Below are 21,009 nucleotides of genomic sequence, written 5' to 3'. Positions count from 1 at the left end.
GAGTCACACTAATTTAAAAACAAAACCCGTCAAAGCTACGTTTCTGCGATTTCTGCTGGCGAGTTATACGGCGAGGGCGACATAGTATCTGGAGCTAATCATAACTATCTGTGGGCTAATTAAGCACTTTGTGTTAATTAGACTTGTATTAGTCATAATAGACATCAGGTTCCAATTAAAAACTTACTGAGCGTTATCCAAAACCACTAGATCAATATTTTTTTTTAGAAATACTTGAATTTCGCAGAAAGAGTAGTAGTGCGCTAGACACTTGCGAAGTATAGTAAACGGGCTGTTTTTCCGCAGGTCATCCAGCAAGAGTTTCTCGCTTTGCAGGAGACGTGTAGCAATTCCACAGAGTTCTACACTGAGGCTCTAACTCATCGCCTTTTGTAGGCTCTGCTTCATATTCCAGTTCCTGCTGTAAAGCTGCGCAACTTGGACCTCTGGCAAGAATTTTGCAGCGAAAATTTATGGTATTTTATTCGCAGTGAAACATATAACCCAAAAAAAAAAATACACTAAAAGCTCTACTTTTGGTAGATTTGGGAGGTGTTTTACTGGCAGCTGCACATATACTTGATAAGACAGATGTGTTTGCGATGCATGTACCTCATGAAATAAATCAGGCTCTTCCATCTGGACACCACATTAAATATTTCGGGGTACCTAGTCATATGGGCATTACAGGCAACTATAAGGCTGATAAATGGACTGCATTGTCTACGATCTCGAAGTAGCATCTTTAGCCTTGCCCCACCAGTTACTTAGACCTCTGTTAAAAACAGCATTTCATACAGCATTGCAGTTGGAATGAGACGCTTAAGCTAAGAACAAGCTTCTGTTGATCTTGGCTACTTTCGGAATCTGGGAGAGTTAATCTCTCAGGGAACGAACGTTATCTTGAGGTTATTGTGTGTCCCTTGAGAATTGGTCATACCCGTCTGACACATTCGCACCTGCTTTGTTGGAAGGGTGTAGAACAAGGTAAGCAGTGTGGAGAAGCGTGAACTCCTATGCACATCTTATTGCATTGTCGTGTTTATCACCAAATACTTTGCTCGTGTTTCCCTAAACTTTTTAGGTGTCATCTTCCTATCCACCCCTTGTTTTTACTTGGAAATCACCCTCTAATACCATTTACCCGCGTTCCGAACTTTTTAAAATGGCTTGCTGTTTATATCTGTTATAACTGGTATAACATTTTAAAATTAAATGGCTGTTTATACCACTTTTAACATAGCATTGACTTGTACCCCCTTCAGACGGCGTTCTAAAGGTCCTTTTCACTAAGCTCCTTTATGAAATTGACCAATCTGCTCGCGATGTTGAGTGCGCACGTGCCCTACGGCGTGCGCTGGTTCGCCGATTTCATAAAGGAGCTTGCTCTAAAGGCCTTTAAAATGCCCGTTTGACAGGGGTATTAGCTTCAGTTGCTTTTCTTCTCATTTAATATTTTTAGCCTGACAAATGCAATTTGGCGTATTATGGTCTTCGTTTCTGTACGCCATAAAAATCTCAAAAAGCAATCAATCAAAATACCCAGTTTTCAACAAAATAAACTATAAATGTCGTCGCTCTAAAAATATATATTCAACGGTTAAATATATTGCACAATTTACAAAATAAAGGACCAAATTATAAAACAGATATTTTTAAAAGCGAACAATTTTTGAACTTTGTTTATGGCCAGTATTGAAATTATTGAAAAATCCGCAGTTTTCTAAACGAAAGCCAAAAGGTATGTCTAAAACTGCATACTTTACGCCTATGTGTAGCGTGTAACTAACACAACAAACGAGCAAAGTTTGAATTAAGTATTCTTTTCTGAAAGCGAGACAAATATGTTTCAACATGTTTATATAAGGAAATTGATGGCAGATGGCGGAGCTATCGGTCCAGCTCCGGGGGGATGTTCTTGTTCGTCGTCCACTTCTACTTCTCTGCGCGTGCACTAACACCGGCAAGATTAGACTGAGTACTTTATAAAACGTGTCTAGTTTGGGTAGCTCGAAAGCACGCCGGATATTTAAGATTCAAGTTATGAAGTTTATAATATTAAACGAATTAAAATATTGAAACTACGTATGTTTCATTTTACACACGAAAGAATAAACAGATAGGTTTCATTCTTAATGTTTCGTTTGTTCTCTTTCAATATTGTTTGTTGCTACATAAAAGATGTCTTGTCCAGTGCTCCGTCCTCTTCGTTTATTATTCCGTGCGTAAAATTCAACATTTTAACAAACTCAGTTTTCATTTGAAGGAGTGAATTCTTCGTAGTTTATTTACTCTAGTATACTATCGCTTCCTTGCCATATGAGAATGTTCTCGTAGTTGTGATGGTGTCGGCTTGGGGAGTTGCGTGCCGTTGATCGACGTCGCTGATCGCTCTTTCTGGTGACGTGAATCGCGTAGCGTGCGTGTGACCTCACTTCGTGAGTGACGTTGCCATCTTCGTGCGCGCTGTTTCAGTGGTCGCTACCAGTGTTGCGGAATGGGCACCCCCATTCCATTCCAATTCCATTCCGGGGAATTAGAGTTTTTGATAATTCAATTCCTTTCAATTCCTAGGAATGGAGACACTGGGTCCATTCCCACTCCAGGAATGGCTGAATCGTTCCATTCCATTCCTTTAATTCTTAAACGTAAAAATCGGCGCTTGTCAGCTACATTTTGTTGCCGGCATAAGCGAAATAAAGCTGACATTATCAAATGGAGAGACAATCGCAAAAAAAAAGCTAAAGTCCTCGAAAAAGCACTTATTTTTACTAACCGGACCGCTGGTGGCAGAACGTGTTTATTTACAATGTACTGCAAACATCGAAAAAGCTCCTTGATATGTCAATGCTTGTTTAAGACATCGGTCCCGCGACCTTGTGGCTCGCTACAAACAGCAAAACCTAAATTCACTCATTTCCTTTTCTTTTTTCAAATTTTTTGCATTTGACTTTTAAGACATACGCGGCCAGCGTGTTTGTTTGATGAGACCATAAAAAATATCCAGTTCGTGCGTGGCGCAGGAATAAGCTATATTACTGTATTCTTCAAATACAGCAACACGGCTAGTACACTGCTGGAAGCGACTCCGTGCACAGCGGCAGAACACATCCTCTGACAAAATGCAACCTCTGCGGCGCAGCACGAGGGACCGTATAGACCATGTCATGAAACCTGTTTTAAAACGCATAAGTTCACGCTTGCTTTACAAATCTCGATATCTCTTATCATATTCAATTCAATTTTTAGCTGGTTCGCCTGCCCCTTTCCACCCTTCGCATACTCATTCTCGTGTTTCCTCTTCAGATGGCGAATAAAGTTCGATGATATACGCCGACTGCACCGTGTATAGTTTCGTTGCACAACTTTCAGCGTGCAGCTTGTTTATTTTCTTCGCGACTAATGTAGAAAATTGTCTTCTACGATGCCATGACTCGATCTGTATTTATCTTGTCTTCTCGTCCGAATTGTAATGTTCCTCTTTGCGCTGATCGAGTGGCGGGTTCAGGCACCAGACGTTACCAACCGATTCATTCTTCTACCTCGGTGTCGGTTGTTCGCGTAGTGGCGACGGATCGGGCAGTCAGCGTTAACAAAGCTCTTCACATCAAGATACAATTAACGGGGTAGTACCGCACCGTTCGAATTGACATTCCCCGTGTTTCCTCATCAACACCGTCCAACTGACTTCTCACCGCCTCAAATAGGGTCCAGGACAAGGAGCAAGAATGCAGACCGGACAGCCGAGACGCGCGGAAGCCAAAACCTCAGTGGCAGCTAGCACCCAGCTCTCCTCAGTTGCCCTCACAGCAACGGTCGCGCCTCGTCTGGCGCGGGACGGTCTTTCTGCAAGTCTAGTAAGTTCGGTCACGCCAAGAGCGGCGGCGATAGTCTACTTCACCTTACGATGGACCTCAACAGACAGCACGAGAGCCATCAAAACCAATCCAGTGCTTTCTGAGTGTCGCGTGACCCTGCAATCCCGGTCACGGTGCTGGATTGCCTAGGCCCTAGGGTGACTCGTAGCGTCCGCAGTGGTCCATCGCAAGGTGAAACGAAGTATGCAGAGACTAAAGTCAAAGGAAATGAGCGGGAATCCGCTAGCTTGCTTGTAACCCCAACCCACTAAAACATATAACACAGAAAGCAAGCATCGGAACAAAGACCAAGTAATAGGCGGACATACACTACAAATGCAGTACAAAAAAACAAAAAAAAAACAAGCCTCAGAGCAAAGCGCAAGATGAGAAGAGGGAAGTGAATCTCGCTTTGTTTTAATGCCGAAGCAAACCCACATTTCGCACTTCAAAGGAGTGCGCACGAATGAACGTGGAAGGCAGCAGGGTTGGCTGCCTGCTAAACAACGCGCCTCAAACTATAAGAAAACAATAACTGATCATCTTTCGACGGCGCCCGAGTCAACGAGTTATCAGAGCTCTGCGAGTTATGAGTCGCTTCCGCTCTCAGATCTCAGTCTCTGCGCGCGCGTGCATTCTACAAACCATCACAACAACAACCAAAAAAGCATTACAAGAAGTACGATGAGGAGTTGTGCATGGCGGTTTCTTTCTTTGCCACTCCCTTTTCTTTTGCTAGGTGCTTGGTTTCTTGTTTCGCTCTCGTGTAACGCCATCGAAGCCCGACGCCTGCGCGTCCGTGAAAGGCGCCACGTTACCCCCTTTTCCCCCTTTGCTCTTTGCTTTTACGCTTGTTTTTTGTATTGCATTTTTTTGGCGTATAAGTCTGTTAGGGCTCCTCGCGGGCTAGCAGTTTCCCGCTGATTTTATTTCTGAGCAACTGACTCACTGACTGGCTCGGTTTAGCTGACCGTAAACACACACACACACAAAAAAAAAAGAAGAACCGTGCTTCAATTTCATTCCCATTCCATTCCGGGCAAAAGGCACCTAATTCCATTCCCATTCCATTCCCCTCAACGTTGCCGCCATTCCATTCCCATTCCATTCCGTGGTCGTGAAAATGCGGAATGATTCCGGAATGATTCCATCTCCGGAGTGGCAACTCCGCAACACTGGTCGCTAGAAGTTTATACGTACGTTTCTTTCTCTCTTTGTGAAGATCGGTAATCATTTTTATAAAATATAAAATTATTTACTTTATGAATTATTTGTTACCGAAAAAAACTTATTTTTTATATATATAGAAGTCGGACAACACTGTCCATAAATTGAACTATAATGTTTAAGTTTCACTAGAGCGACAAACAGAAACAAACAACAGCGACAATCCTCAAAGCAGAGTCTTTTTGCGATTTGACAGTCTTTGAAGAATAAAGGAGGCTATGCTCAAACACGAGCGTATCTTAGGAAAACTGGGATCCGTTTGTTTTTTCCCGCCAAAAGACGAATCTCCAAGTCGGTCTTTAGAGTAAAACGGAGCATAGCAAGGAGGAACCTTCATCGAATGGAGCGGACACTTTAAATTTAGTTGTTTAACCGTGTTTTCTTTTATGGGAAAACACCGCTTACATTTTTTTCAATATTCAAATGAACGTGTCAGGGTCACTTCCAGTCGCTAGTACCTGTGAAAAAGATATACTTTTGTGTATTCGCATTGTGTTAGGTAGCCACCTCAGTAAGGTTTCCGCTGCCTTATAACCGCCTGTAACTTTGAATGTACCGGAAAAAAACACGATTCTCAGTTTATTGATTTTGTCCAGATTTAAAGTGACGCAAACGCACAGATACAAGGATTCGTACAACGTATTTGATGTTACGCAAGGCTGCAATCGCGGGTCGCAGGTTCGCGTCAATTCTCAACAAAATCACAGCTGCGGAGCAAACAATGGCCCGAGGCTTAATAAATACTGTGGTTGCACAGACTGACTTCTATTGGCGCCTCGAGTCTTGTGTTGTCGGTGTCAAACGCTGAACGCACGCAGTACAACCATGATCGCCCAAACACTGCTGTATGGCTTCCTTCTCTTTACTGCAGTTTTGGTAAGTCGTATTAATTACTTCTAAAGCAATTCATATTACTAATTTCGGAAAATCAATTAAGTTTAAGAGGTTAATATATAATTAACACCCAAAGCGTGCTACAATTTTTGTTTTTGGTACAAGGATTATTTGCGGTTGAAGGCAGTGGAATGTCAAGGGTAGTAGTATATCAATATTGTAAATCTTTTTTCAAGATTCTAGGGTGTTTTCATACTTCAGGTATTACGAGCTTTTTAGAGCATATGTTTTTAATTATCGAAAAAGTAAATAAAAATATTTAGCACTCAAAAACTCCGATATTAGCAATTTCAATCCGAATAGCATTATTAGGGAAATCAGAGCTCTATTCCACTTGTAAAATTAAAGAATATCACTCCACTAATTTGCAATAATTTTATTTAAGTGATAAACAAAGATGTCCCGCTGCTTTCCACTAAGATCCAAGAACGCGACAAATTTCCCACCATGTTGCCCATAAAGGCACCATAAAGGAAATTTGCGAGGTTTATGGATCAAACGCCGTGAGTTAAAGATTGATGCAGTATCGGGTTTGAATGTGTAATGGAAGGCTAGAAAGCAACAATAATGCAGTACGGAGTCACGGCCCCTCAATACAGCGGAAGAAACGAGATTGAGCGGCCGTGGCGTTTCTGGTTACGGACAATTTGGTGAAGGAAGTGAACGAAAACATTCTGGAGAACTGAGCTCTTACACTTTTTATATCAGATCATATGTCCTTCAAGTTTCAAAATAAATACCTAAAAAAAAACATTACAAACCACTTGACTATAATAAATAATGTTACAATGAATGATAAAATGTTGGCTCAGGATTTAGACTGCATAAATCTAAGAGACGCCTATTCAAACTCTTGTGCCACAATGTGAAATATTCCGTAACACCGAAGAGAATTTCATCGTGAAATGTCCCAGCGTACGCACAATTTATTAAAAATAACGCATTCCACATACATTTTGTGAGTTTCTTTTTATATATTTATTCAATCAGATATTTATGTGACAATATTCCGGCTTCTGATCGGTGTTCGGGGCAAAATGGGAACACTGTTTTACAGACTGTACAAGTGGCGATTTGGGCCTGGGGGATCGGCGGCCGAATGGGCTAGGACGCATCAGTTCGGAGCACGTGGAGCGAAATCTCTCGCTGCAGGTGCATGCAGGGTGGAAGGTCAAAGGGCCGGGGGTGAAAGCGAGAGTAGCGTTGGAGTTGCCGAGTTGTGTGAGAACTAGATTTTGACCGTACCATGGCGAGGCGAGCTTGAGCGATCATGGGAATGCCTAGGATGAGAGAGCGTTCATGATCAGGTGTTTTAGGGGCACCATGGTGTGACTAACTTGGGCAGTGTTGCCTGTTCGCCAGATGAAACTAACCAAAATTCGTAAATTGATTATTGCAATTATTAGATCCCTATAAATCACGAAACTTGGTTATATACTATGTAGCTTAGGAGCATTTCATTTCAGGAATGATCTATTCTTTGATTTTCGTGTTTTAAACCCTTTAAAGACCCCAGGCAAGCGATCGTACTGCACTGACAAAATTTCTCATCTACAGTTAATATAACAGACGCCCATTGAGGCTTACTAAGTGTCGGCTGTACAGACACACAGACAACGTTATTATTTTGATTTGGGCCAGTGGGTTCATAGCTAAGTAAAACAGCGTCGAAATACCACAATCAGCATGGCAAGAAAAAACAAGATAAGGTGCACTCTCAACTGAAGTTTATTTTAAAAGAAAAGTAAATAGGGCTACCCAAAAACACTAAGTCAAAAACGTATTGCGGGAAGCCCGTATTTTTGAATTTTGTAATCATTTTAGATAAAGCGCGAGACACATGAACGGCGGAATTGTCCGATCCGACAGTCCGAACGCCGCTCCGAATTGCCGCACGCGACAGTTTAAGACCCACGCTTCCGACCTTGCATGCGACACGACGATCCGTTCGGCTCCACCCAGGAGATCGAAGCGCTCCAGCGGAGGTCCGCGTTCCTATACAGATTGTCCCAGATTGAAGGTTCAGCTCGCACGAGTGAAATTAGAAGCTCGTTCTCGTTTGCGCGTTCATTCTTTGCGGAGAACATCTTTCTCGAATGGGTCAGCGGCATTCACGCGTCCCGCTTCCCGTCGCCCAGGTCAGTCCCGTTTTCTTGTTTGTCCCCCAGACCCAGTACGTCATCATGACGTTCACGCTAGCTGCGCTGCCATTGGCTAGATGCTTCCGATAGTCCGTCCGCCGTGCGAAACTATCTGGAACGTTGGACGCACGCCGGATTGCCGATCCGACGCCTGAAGTGACCAAATTTTTCGGATCAGGCAGTCGTATTGCCGGATCGGACGTCGGATCCGATAGACTTTTTGCGCATGTGTCTCGCGCTTACGGCTAAAGACGTGTCAATTATGCACGTTTCTCTTTTAGTTTTAATCTCAAACGCCTCGCGAATTCCCCGCGACATTTCCCTTTATAGCGTGCCCAACTCTTGGGGTCCCTGAAGGCAAGGTTGCATGAGCATCTGCTAGACTGAACAACAAGGTGTCCTGACTTTATTGATCGTGTGGAAGCTGCACGCTCAAAGACACGATTGTTAACGCCGGGCATGTTTTAGAGCAAATAAAACTGGGTTTATTACTACCAAAAAAGAGCGGCTGTGGAGGCAGCCTAGAAAGCGATTAGCCAAGTCGGAGTCACATTTCAAAACTGTTTTAATTCTCGAGCAGAAAGAGAGAGAGAAAAGAGAAGAAAAGAAACGAACAAACCAACAGACAGACAGAGCGCGCGCAGCACAGCGCGCGCTCTTGGCGCGTGCCGTTCGGCAGCGGTGCAGGTGTAAGGGGCCGCTGCCACAGATGCCAGCAAAGAAGGAACCAACAAAAGAGGGAAGAATTTAGATCGTACAACTAAACGTAACATTTTCCCCTCCCTTCTTTCTTTTTTTTTTTTAAGAGTGTAGGAACAAGACGATGACAAAAACATTATGCACGGATTTAAAACAGCAAAAATCAAGAGCATGATAAGCACAGTTTAAATGAAGCACACAAATAGTTCACTCTACGTCGAAAACACAAAAGGAAATAGTTCACTCATTTCATAGAGTACCATGGTCTCCATACCGCACTGGTGGTCGACGGTTCCGCCCCGAGCCCCTTAGAAGCACCTGCCTAGGGCACTGAGCAGTTGAAGTTCCCATTCCTGGAGGCGTGTCCGGGGCAGGTCTGCACTCAGGCGTCCGCGATCGAGGCAGCTGCTGCATGGCCGAACTTGACTCTTGAGGTTGCCAAGTATGATGCCTGTGGTACGCGTCACCTGGAGTAGCAGTGTGGCTCGCGGGTTGGCCACCTTGAGCGGCAGCCGGTGTCCCCTGCTGATCACTTCCTAGACTAGGATCGGAAACAGCTGCGAGTTTAGAGGCATTCCACACTCTACCATCTCCCAGCCGGAATGTCCACCGACCGACCCGCTTCATGATGCGTAGTGGCGGCCCGAAGGCCGACTCCCCCTTGGCTACCTTTCCTGGTTTCTTCACTCTAACCCAGTCGCCTACCCTGAATCTGGGGCTCTTCGCCGCTCGACGCCGGTCGGTGTACTCCTTCGTGTACTGCTGCTTCTGCTGCACTCGATGTCGCAGCCGTTGCAGCTCCTCGATGGGATTTTGCAAGAACTGCGCCGACGACAGTCCGAGGATGTTAAGGCGGGTGCGAGGCTTCCGTCCATGCAGCAGGAGAGCAGGAGAAAGTCCAGTCGTGGCATGGGGCGTGCTGCGATATATCATCAGGTAGTCTACAAGGGATGACCGGATGCTGCTCCGCTCAAGGGTGGCGCACTGGAGAAAACCCTTCAGGGTACGGTTGAAACGTTCAACCTGCCCGTTGGACTGGGGGTAGTAGACAGAAACCAGCTGGTGCTTTATACCTCGCACTTTAAGGAACGTCTCAAATTCGCCTGAGACGAACTGTGGCCCATTGTCGCTCACCACGCTGTCAGGGTACCCCTCTCTGGCAAAGATGGCGCGCAGAAAGTCCGTGATCCTCTTCGTGGTGACGTTTGGGCAGAACTGTACCTCGGGCCACTTGGAAAAGTAGTCCACCAGCGTGATGGCGTAGCGACACGCAGGCTCCGATCGCTCAAAAGGGCCCACGACATCGATGCCCACCTTTGACCAAGGTCGCTCTGGCAAGGGCACTGGCTGGAGAGGGGTCGGTGACGTCTTGGCACTTTTGTCTGAGGTGTTACAGATTTTGCTGGCGCAGACTGCACTACGCACTTCTGCGTTCATGCGGGGCCACCAATAGAGCTCACAAAGGCGTGCTTGCGTCTTGACAATACCGTTGTGGCGCCTCGTGTGCTCTGGCGACAAGAGCGCATCGCATAGTCGTGGGGATGACGAATTGCTCTCCGCGCAGCAGGAGACCGTCGTTCACGGAGAGCGCATCCTTCAGGTCGTAGAAGATGGCCGCATCAGCGGAGAGAGCGCTCACTGGAGGCCACTTAGAGGTCACATATCCCATGACAGTGGTGAGCAGAGCGTCATTCGCTGTCTCCTCTTGCAGCTGTTGCTTCGTGATGCACTCTTCGTCTAAAGCGACAAAGGAGAAGATCTCGTCGTCGAACTCCATCCCCTCTTCTTCCTGTGACATCGGCAAGCGGGACAGGGCATCTGCTACCTGGTTTTCGGCACCTCGCTGGAACTCCACCGTGAAGTTGTACTTCAGTAGGCGATGTGACCAACGGGTGATCCGTAGCGGGCGACGTCCTGCTCTTCCGGTGGACAGCAAAGACACGAGTGCTTGATGGTCCGTGCGAAGGGTAAAGTGGCGGCCCCATAAGTACATGTGCCATTTTTCGCACGCCCACAAACACGCAAGCGCTTCTTTTTCCCCGACCGAGTATCGCCGCTCTGTCGAAGTGAGCGTCCTTGAGTCGAATGCGACAGGGAAGACGCCGTCACCATGACGCTGCTGCAGCACAGCCCCAATGCCGTATGCCGACGCGTCTGTGGCCACGATGGTGGGCAACGTGGGGTCGAACATTCTTAGTGTGCTGGCAGATGACAGCAGCCTCTTGACTTGGTTGAAGCTTTTGTCCGCCTCGCTTTCCCAGACGAACGGAGTGTCTTTTCGCAGGAACCTTCGTAGAGGTTCGACCTCAGACGCTAACCGAGGCACGAAGCGAGAGTAATACTCCACCATCCCCAGAAAAGAACGGAGTTGGGTGATCTCCGTGGGAATAGGGGCAGCGTTGAGTGCATCCACCTTCGTTTGTAGCGGAGCACTCCCTTGAGCGCTGACTTTATGACCCAAAAACGAAAATTCTGGCACATCGAATAGGCACTTGTTGTTGAGTTTCAGTCCAGCATCCGAGATACGCCGCAGCACCTCACGCAGACGGTGTGTGTGCTCCTCCTTGGTCCTGCCAAATACAACAACGTCGTCAGGGTAGACCAACACACCTTCGCAGTCGTGAAGCATTTCCGACATCATCCGCTGGAAAGCTGCTGGCGCCGATGCCAGTCCGAAACATACTCTCTTGAACCGGAAGAGACCTTCGTGTGTAATAAATGCGGTTAGGTCCCGGCTATCTTTATGTAGCGGCACTTGGTGGTAAGCAGCCGCTAAGTTAAGCTTGGAAAAATGTTTGGCACCATGTAAAGCATGCAGAAGTTCTTCTATGTGCGGAAGAGGAAAGCTATCAATAACGACAGCTTTGTTGGCTTCCCGCAGGTCCACGCACATTCGAATTGAGCCGTCTTTCTTCTGCACCACCACAATTGGTGATACCCATTCGGAGGAATTAATCCGCTCGATGACCACAGCCGCTTCCAAGCGTCTGATTTCTTCTGATACTGACTGACGCGCTGCTAGAGGAAAACGTTTCATTCGATGACGGACGGGAATGACAGAAGGTCGAATGTTTACCTTGTGGACAACGTTCTTGACACGGCCAAGACCCGGACTGAAGAGGTGCTCGAAGTTGCTCATGGAAGGCGGCAGGTTTGGCTTTGCTGGTTCAGGCACCACTGAAGCTGCAGCCTGTGGTGGAGACGATGCTGAGGCCAGCTGATTTTGCACCCTTACCGACCACTCATTTCTCAATGCACTTGACGCTTCGTCCTGTGGGGCCGGTGTCAACCTCTCGTCCTCCTCTCTCGGCGGGTCGCCAGAACCCTCTGTGTCAGTATAGAAGCACGACCGAGTGGCGCCACTTATCTGGATGTCGAGGGCTACAACAGCGTCCATGCCGAGTAAAGAGGTACCACGGTCAGCAATGTAAAAAAGTACTGTTGCCGCACGCTCCCTGAACATTACCGGTGCCTCGAATGCTCCCAGAATGGTGATGGGTTGCTGAGAAAAGTTCAGGAGCTTCACAGGTGGTGGTACAACTGTCGCCTTGCTCGCGAAATACCGGACGAACATGGCACTATCCACGAGGGAGACGGCTGATCCCGTGTCAAGAAGAAACTGCAGCGTCGAGTCAAATACCTGGATGTTTAAGTACAGCTGCTTTGAGAAGGTCCGGAAATGTGGGACACCTCCCACTGCTCGTCGTCGTCATCGTAGTAGTCGTCGACGATCTGCTCAACTTGATCACGCGGGCGGCGCAGCAGGGATCGGCGAACACTTCTACAAGCGCGTGAAAAATGTCCCCGACGACTGCAGTTGTCGCAGTGCTGACCTCTCGCTGGGCAGACGTCATAGCCTCTGCAGTGTTCCTGACCGTAACCGCAGTTGGGACATGTTCTTCCGTAGCCGTAGTTCCGCCTTGGAGATGGTTGCCGCCGCGGTGATTCGAAACGCACCGAACGCCGAAACGCCGATCGTCCAGGGCTCTGTTGACGACTGCCACGGTCGAAACCACCAGAGCCGCTACGGCCGCAGGTAAAGCAGCTCTGCTGGCTAGGCGAGCGCGAAGCGCGTGCGTTCACTGACCGGGCTGAAGCAGCTGAAGAACGCCCCGTCGGAGATCGCACAGGTGACTCACGGCGCGAGAGCCACGGCTCGTGCAAAGATGACATCATCGGCTGAGGTTGACTCGTTGCGCGCCCTGTGACGTGGCAGGTCACGTGCTCCTCCAACGCCGTCGACGGCGCAGCTGGCGCAGTTGCCGATGCCCATTCTCGAACTTCCCGGCGTGAGCGTTCCAAATTAAGGACAGTCTGTAAGGCCACGCTGAACGGCAGCGCGGCGTCAAGTACCAGGCGTTCTTGAATCTCTGCGGAAGCAGCACCCACCATGGACTGTCGGCGGATGACGGCCTCGGTGTCGGCACCGAAGCTCGCCGGCACGGCCAATGCTCGGAGTGCTGAGAGAAAGTCGCGCAGAGATTCTCCTTCTTGCTCTTTTCTCATGTGAAACCGGAGTTGTTGCAGGGTCTCGTTGACCGGCTGCGAAAATTCAGCCTCGAGGACCGTGAGGGTCTCTCTATACACGTCGCGAGACACTTGCCGGGCTTGCTGACCGTCTCCCGCCGGTGACGTTGCTGGCGCCGGTCCAACGGGAGCTGGTGGAGAGTCATAGATGCGCTGGCCTTCGACCCCCAGGCAGTTGAGCAGCTCTGCTTGGCGTCGTTCGGCGGAATATTCCTGAGCGCCAGTAGCCAATATGTATCGCTCGAACATTCGTAGCCACGATTTCCACGGTATCGGTGGCGTACCGGCCTTGTCCAGGAAGTTTGGTGGTGGCCGGTCACAGTCAGCCATGCTTGCGGCTAAGATGTCGGCTCAGGAATCAAGGAGGACGTTCGAAATGGAACGCACGGCCATTGACAACCAGCAACCGAGGTTCTCTGGTGAGCCCGGAATTCGTCGGAAGCAGGAGTCGTCGCGACGCCAGGCACCCCCGCCGACGTGAGCTTATGCCGAACGACGCACATTTCCTCTGGGAGTGAGAGTGCCCAGGTTCATCCCATCCTCGTCGCCAAAACTGTGGAGGCAGCCTAGAAAGCGACCAGCCAAGTCGGAGTCACATTGCAAAGCTGTTTTAATTCTCGAGCAGAAAGAGAGAGAGAAAAGAGAAGAAAAGAAACGAACAAACCAGCAGACAGACAGAGCGCGCGCTCTTGGCGCGTGCTGTTCGGCAGCGGTGCAGGTGTAAGGGGCCGCTGCCACAGATGCCAGCAAAGAAGGAACAAACAAAAGAGGGAAGAATTTAGATCGTACAACTAAACATAACAGCGGCCTAGGCCGGCATGTCTAAAGCCCCTCTACCCTGGGAAAATTGGCGCCATTCATTATTGTGGAAATGCTCGAGACACGCGCTGCGCGTCACTTCTGGGGAGAACATGGCACCTGAAAGGCTAGCACAGTGCTGCGCTGTGCAGCCATGATTTTCCCCAAGGGCTGCACGCTGGAAGTGCGTCGAGCATCGACGCACCTTGTGCTACCTTTAGAACATGAAGGGGTTTTAAACATGGCTTCAGCTCCCGCGGCACGAGCAAGAGTGTTTGTGAGGGCGATTCTTCCTCTCCCTGGGGTCGCGCTGAGCGCGCGCCCCCGCACACTCCGGGCATGTGGCGCCATCTCGTGGAGGATACACGTGGACCACACACTCATTCACGCACCTACCCGCCCTCTCTTGTCTCTATTGTCTTGGTCCTTGTGCGTTTTTGGCGTCGTTTTCTTGTGCAAGTAAACGTAACGAAGTGAAATTAAATTGTGTATAACTACAACGCACTATGTATAAATGGCAAGATGGGAAGGAAATACAACAGACGAAGTTTAAAAAAAGCATGATATATCCTTCTCGAAACAGATAGCATAACAAACTGATGAAGAAAATTGTAAATAGCTTATTAGGGGAACGACAATAGATGCGACACGTCCGCTGATATGAATGCCTTGGCGTGAAATAACGCAACAAATAGTGAATAGCATGAAGATAGGATAAGTATAAAGAAATAATGAAGCAAAACTAACCTTTTGCAATACTCACTGTTTGTGAGTGCAGTGACCAAGGTAAGAGTTTTTTTTATTGATTATAATTAACGGTATTTTCTTTCGTTCTCTAATGGTACGAGAAATCAACGAATACTTAGAATATGTTTGTTTTTGTTTTGTTTTTAGCATTATCCTGGTTTTCTCACGTTTGCTGCGTGTGCGTCTATTGGTATTATATTGCATGCAGTTTTGAAATTGAAGTTGAGTGGTTGCCATTGACTAATTCATACAGTAGGCTGAGGGAACTGATATTTCTGGCAATTTCGAGCAGATCAAAGGCAAAACTTATATTCATGATGTGCCAACGTATATGTCCGTGCATTATTAGTCGCACAAACATTTAATTCCCATCGTGTCTTTATAAACTATTTAGCATGTAGAATATAAATTATAATGTTCAATTAACGATACAATACGCATTCTTTTGTTTGAATTTCAGGCTACGAAAACCAAAGGTGAGTCCAGGCTTTATTTTTTTATTTTTTTGCAAGTTGCCTCAGTTTGATCAAATTCATGCCGCGAATAAACAACTGTCACTTTTTTTCCTTTTTTTTTTTTGCGTGTGAAGAGTGGAAGGACCATACGTATCGATGTAACTGCGACTATTTCGCAGCTCAGAAAAAATATAATGACACTTTTACACTACCTCGATTATAATGAAAATATCACGCTAGTTCCTGAAAACCTAAGAAACGCGGGGCGTGACATATTATGTTTACGCTTTTTGATTCGTGATTACCCACCACCATTCTTATCGTCAAATGCCGCATTCACCGAAAAGCGATAAGAATAGAGCCAAAACTCATCACATCCTGCGTTCCTTAACCTATCGGTGACAATAGCTTGATCAGCACGAATGACGTGGAATGACCATGTAAATCACATTTTGATAAAGTTGTCACGGGTCGTTGGCATATTATGCCGTCATCGCTCCATTCTACCAGCAAGTGTTAAATTAATCATCTACAACTCTTTATTTCTCTCGCATGTGCACTACTGTCATCTTGTCTGGGGAAATACTACCAATGTAAATTTAAATAAGATACTTGTGCTCCAGAAAAAGATAGCACGGATTATAAGTAATGTTTCATATGATCACCCTAGCAGATCTCTTTTCGAAAGTTTGAATATATTGAATGTGTATAGTTTATATAATTACCGTTTATGCCTAAGGTACAAGTCCGAAGTCATGAACAATATATGTCATCTTGTCAACCTAGCGTCTCTTACGAGGAGATACCCAATATATTCAACTCGCAACACAGACAACTGGAAAGTGCCAAATTGTAGAACTACTTACGGTGAGCGGATGTTATCGAATATATTACCCAACCTACTTAATTATCTGAATACTCAAAATATGGAACCCCTAACATCAACACCGAAAAAAATCCAATCCTTTTTTAAGCGTGTAATTTGATGACTTCGATCGAGCAATGTTCTAGTGCCCTGACGTGTGTATAGTTATTATGTCTGTTCGCCATAAGCTCACAATTTATCATAACTTATATAACAGTGCTTAATCATGCTCTCGATATCTCTGAATATGTATGTTTTTGATGCGATAATCATGACTTTTTATTGAACTGTTAGAGTTAAACTTGCTACATTCTGCATGTCATTGAGATGATTCGGTAAACTGAGCTTGTATTTTTTTTTTCTTTTTACTTTCTGTTCTTTGTGAGCTGCCGCTGCTGCTGATTGTAGGGAGGGGGCCGAGGACTCGTCAAGCTGCATTTGCGCAGCTTTTTTCCTCTGTCTCCTTCCATCATGAATGTGATGGAGAAATAAACATTTATTTATTTATTTATTTATTTATTTATATCCTCCGGAGCGTCACATGTTCCTGGTCATGGTGAAGGCCTACACATGCCGGCTGGAAGTTCGCAGCACTCTGCTGCTGTCCTCAAAGAGAAACTTCCAAGTTTTTTTCGCACCTTCTGAAATACCAAGCAAGATTTTTATCGATGAACGGTATTTTTTTTCCTATCGAGAGAAACTATGAATTTCAGTTTAAAGATTCGGATACAGACGGTGCTACCTCATGTCACCCAACACTGCTAAATAAGGAACGTATTGTTTAATGGGCCTGCATACCATTTATACTTTGTTTTAGTAATGGTATATACAACTTAGAGAGCAGTCAAAACGTACGTGACACAAGTGCACAGAAGAACAAAAATCGCAGAATCAGGACACGTTCACTGCACTTGATTAACCTAGCGGGGTTTAACATCCGTAGAGAACAAAGACGAATGCAGTGACGCTGCGTTTGACCTAACTTTTTGTTACGTAGTGTTGGCTGAACTCTGACTTATGATGAAAGGAAGCACAGTATATGAAAGCATCGATCAACCCTGCGAAAATAAAAACAAAATAGTACAAAAACCTAAAGAACAAAACCAACCCCTAAAAGCTTAGTTTATGAAGAAAGTACAGCCACGCACAGCCCCTCTAATCTGTGTGAATGAGCGTGTGTTCCCAGTGCCTTACAGCGAAATAAATGCAGGGTGAGGCGACAACACAGTGTCTTGATATATCTTCGAAACAAATGAGTTTGCGGCGTTAGCTTACCAGAACTCCGGAGAAAGAATCACTAAGCAAGCTCCGTGAACATAAAAATACGCGCTGTGTCTTTCTTAATTTTTCCGTGGCTATGATATCTGGTATCCTGACACTAGAGTATACGTAATTCTAATTTTCCAGCTCGAGGCAACGTTAACAAAATGAACTTAGTTGAAAGATAACGAAAACTATGCCAAATCTGAAACATGACATCTCATTATCTAACGAAACTATAGGAAGTTAGCTACAAAAGTGGATCCCTTATTATTCTTTTTTCCAATTTATCGCCTCAACTCTCTCGCTTGATGGTTGGTCTTAGTGTCTGAAAAGTGTAGCCGTGTCTCTTGATCCTGTCCCCTTTTTGTTTCTCTTGTATCACCAGAAATTTGCGACGGGCGTTTCTAGTTCACCCATTTGTCCCCTCACTGGCGTATTCACCTTTAACGTTTGCGCAGTATGCAAATTAAAGCCAAAGCCTGACTCTGTGCCGCATGCAAAGTGCAGTAACTTCAGAAATGGATGTTGAAAATACAGGGAATGTGCAGGCGAGCTGTTGATAGTTAGTCATGATGTTTAAAACCCGAGGGCTTTACGGGTATAAAAAAAATCGGAAACTTAAAAGTCGAAGAAGAAGGGCACCGGAGAAGACTTTTCGAATGCAGCTAAATCGTTTATTCGCTCTCCCGAACATATCGCTCTCCCGAACATACACTTCGTTCACAATGCAACGATTGGACTTTTAAAACATATAAATCAGCCACCAAATGACCTCGTACAAATGTCCACAGTCATTCTTGATGCAATCATCACCAACTTCCCTTTGTTCGAAACGCTGATATTCACCTTTAAACAACAATAAGCATTAAAATCCCTCCTTCCCATTGCACAAAACAAAACAAACAAAACAAAAATATTAAACGGAACTATCACCTACAAAAGAAAAACGTTGTTTCCTTTTTTTTTGCTGGTCACATTTTTTCTGTACATTTGGCCACAGTTTCCAATATAGACATCTGCGCCGCTTCAGGGAACTTTTTTTAAAAATGAGTCGTTTTTGAGAACATCGGTCTCACAGATTTTTCAGCTGTTTTTACAGATAAGTTTGCGCTTTGAAATTGGGGCACCCGCTTTTCGCCAGGGATCTTTTTGAGAACAACTCAGTCACCAACTTAGGGAGGAATATAAGGTTAACGCCCTCCAGAACGTGCTAATACTCTACAGAGAATAGTTCAAAAGGAGTCGCTCTTAAAATAAACGGTTTAAAATTGCAGACCAACCGTCCGCAGTTTCACACCAATTACGCGTTTTATTATTTGTCTGTGTTCGTCCTTCATCTTTTTTATTCTTTCTGTGTATTCTATTATCTCTTTAAATTTGTTCGCAAGCGACCCATAAGAAAACCTTTCGAGATCAACTGAGTTCACAACTGCTGGAGAAATATGAAATCACTCAATTTCTCAATTTCTAACTGAGAACTAAAGAAAGGAAATCAACTGTTTTTCTGTACCTGCACCACCTGACGTATATGTTTAATCCAAATAAAAAAATTAGGGCCCAAATTGGCCAAACTTTTAGTTCTTAAAGCCAATCAAAAAGAGAAACATGCTTTAGAGCTGAATTTCGGCAATGGAACGAACTTGGAAAAATCTTGCAGGCATTTATGAGCATTTTTTTTTTCTTTGGTATTAAGGTATTAATTGTTGTTCCGCTTGGTCTTGACTGTCGTCTTTTGTTTACTTGACGACGAGGAAGTTGTCTTGTTCTTGCTTAGCATTTTTGTACTAGAATATATACCAGATTGAATTTGTAAAATTTTTTTAAATCTTTTTATCTTTAATGTTTTTTAACTAATTATGTATATATGCTGATCTTTGTACTGTCACGTATGTTTTCATTTTATTTATTGATTGTCTTCTTATTTCATTTTAGTAGGAAGTAGAGATAGTTTTATTTCGTCGTTGTTTTTAATTTTTTTAATGGTTATTTTCATCACAGCCAGAGATTTTTTTGAGATGTACATGCCCTGGTATTTACATATTTACATGTTTACATTTTCCCCGAAGGAGAAGGATCACACTTCTTGAGCTTGCAACAGACGCTAAATATTTAATTGCTTATATCAGTGTTACTTTTCTGTTTGTACGTAGTTGGTTGTTGGTGAATATCAAATTACTGTTCTTTTCTTACAATTTGGACTGTCGGAAGTACTAAAAAGCGGTACTTTTTTTGGAAAACCCGTCTCAAAGCGATCTTGGTTCAGCCGCTCTAAAGCATTCGCTCATTTCTACTCTGGCCTGCTGTGACTCGTCCGGTTACCTTTTGAGCTTTACCGACTTCCCCATTGGTGGAGGGGATACATTATTTCGGTTCCTTTACTGCAATCTAGAAATATGGCGAAAACCTTGGAATTTAGCCCCCTGCGGAATGGTATATATGTCAAGTATGATACTTTACTCCTTTAAAAACCTTTCCACGGAGGTGTTTTTTTTCTGTTGGCTTAGAGGTAGTAAATATTAAGTATCCATATTATTATATGATTATATTATTAATTTTAACAGATCTGAACAATAAATGACCAAGTACGTTAAGCTCCATTAAGAGGTTTATAAACCGAAATGTTTTCCTATACGTTAAAATAGCTTTGTCATCAACAGTAAAAAAAAAAGATTAATAAATGAGAATATTTTTGAAACATCTATTTACTGCACGGAATCATATAAATAGAAAATGATGTCTTCTTTTTGCTAATGTATTGTGCCATAATTCCGGAAATTATTCTTAACGTCTGGCTCAATGAGGACGAACGAACCTGATTTGAAAATGTAAACCACAGGAACCCAAGCAAATAGCTCTGACGGTAAAACAATTACGAATTGATTCTCCTTGGTTGCTCCAGTTGAATGTAAAACCCTGCACTTTGTCGCATTTATAAATTTCGGGAGTATAAGTGTATCTGCTTGTCTAGAATTTTCAGAACGCACCTCCGAAATGTCTTAATTATTTTTTATTTGCATACAAAATAACAGTTTTGAAATCATAAATTTACGTTAATATAGGGGTAAATTTACTCAAAATATAAAATTAGATGTAGTTTTTTTTTTTTTTTTTTTTGTCTGCGAATACATTTTACACTTCGATTAAATCGGACACTATGTGTGGTGCCAGTACTTTAAACATTTATTTGACTGGAAAACCTTCAGTCTATACGCTATAATCTTGGCACTTTTAAGTAGCAATTGAGGAAATATTGTATATTAGAGGTGTAGTATGGCAGACAAATGTTTAAAAGTTGAACGTTAAGTTGGTATTATCGTCTTTTCGTATTAAATGCATGGGATTTCATGGGAGGACTGCCATAACCCGCCGCTCACGCCCCAAACAACTTTTGTATATTTTAAATAAGATTTTGAAAATAAAGCTATGAATTAATGAATGAATGAAGAGGTGGCGCAATCATGCGATAGTGCATGCTTGCACCACCGCATGCAAGCTTGCGCTATTGCTATCGGATGTTCCAGGGGGGCAATCCTGAT

The 21,009-nt window shown here is 44.6% G+C and overlaps 1 protein-coding gene across 1 annotated transcript in view; it reads left to right on the top strand.

The window, feature by feature from the left end:
• The first annotated feature begins 5,909 nt into the window (after positions 1–5,909).
• The window catches only part of LOC115311187, a 29,993-nt gene continuing 14,893 nt past the window's right edge, over positions 5,910–21,009 (top strand). Inside the window, exons 1-2 of the mRNA XM_040221471.1 lie at positions 5,910–5,960; positions 15,351–15,366. Coding sequence (XP_040077405.1) covers positions 5,910–5,960; positions 15,351–15,366 — 67 coding nt within the window. The remainder of the gene's footprint in view (positions 5,961–15,350; positions 15,367–21,009) is intronic.

This window comes from Ixodes scapularis, unplaced genomic scaffold, assembly GCF_016920785.2.
Source record: "Ixodes scapularis isolate PalLabHiFi unplaced genomic scaffold, ASM1692078v2 PGA_scaffold1__304_contigs__length_218370807, whole genome shotgun sequence".
Classification (NCBI taxonomy): Eukaryota; Metazoa; Arthropoda; class Arachnida; order Ixodida; family Ixodidae; genus Ixodes; species Ixodes scapularis.
Note: the sequence above shows the minus strand (reverse complement) of the source record. Positions and strands in the feature narration are given on the sequence as shown.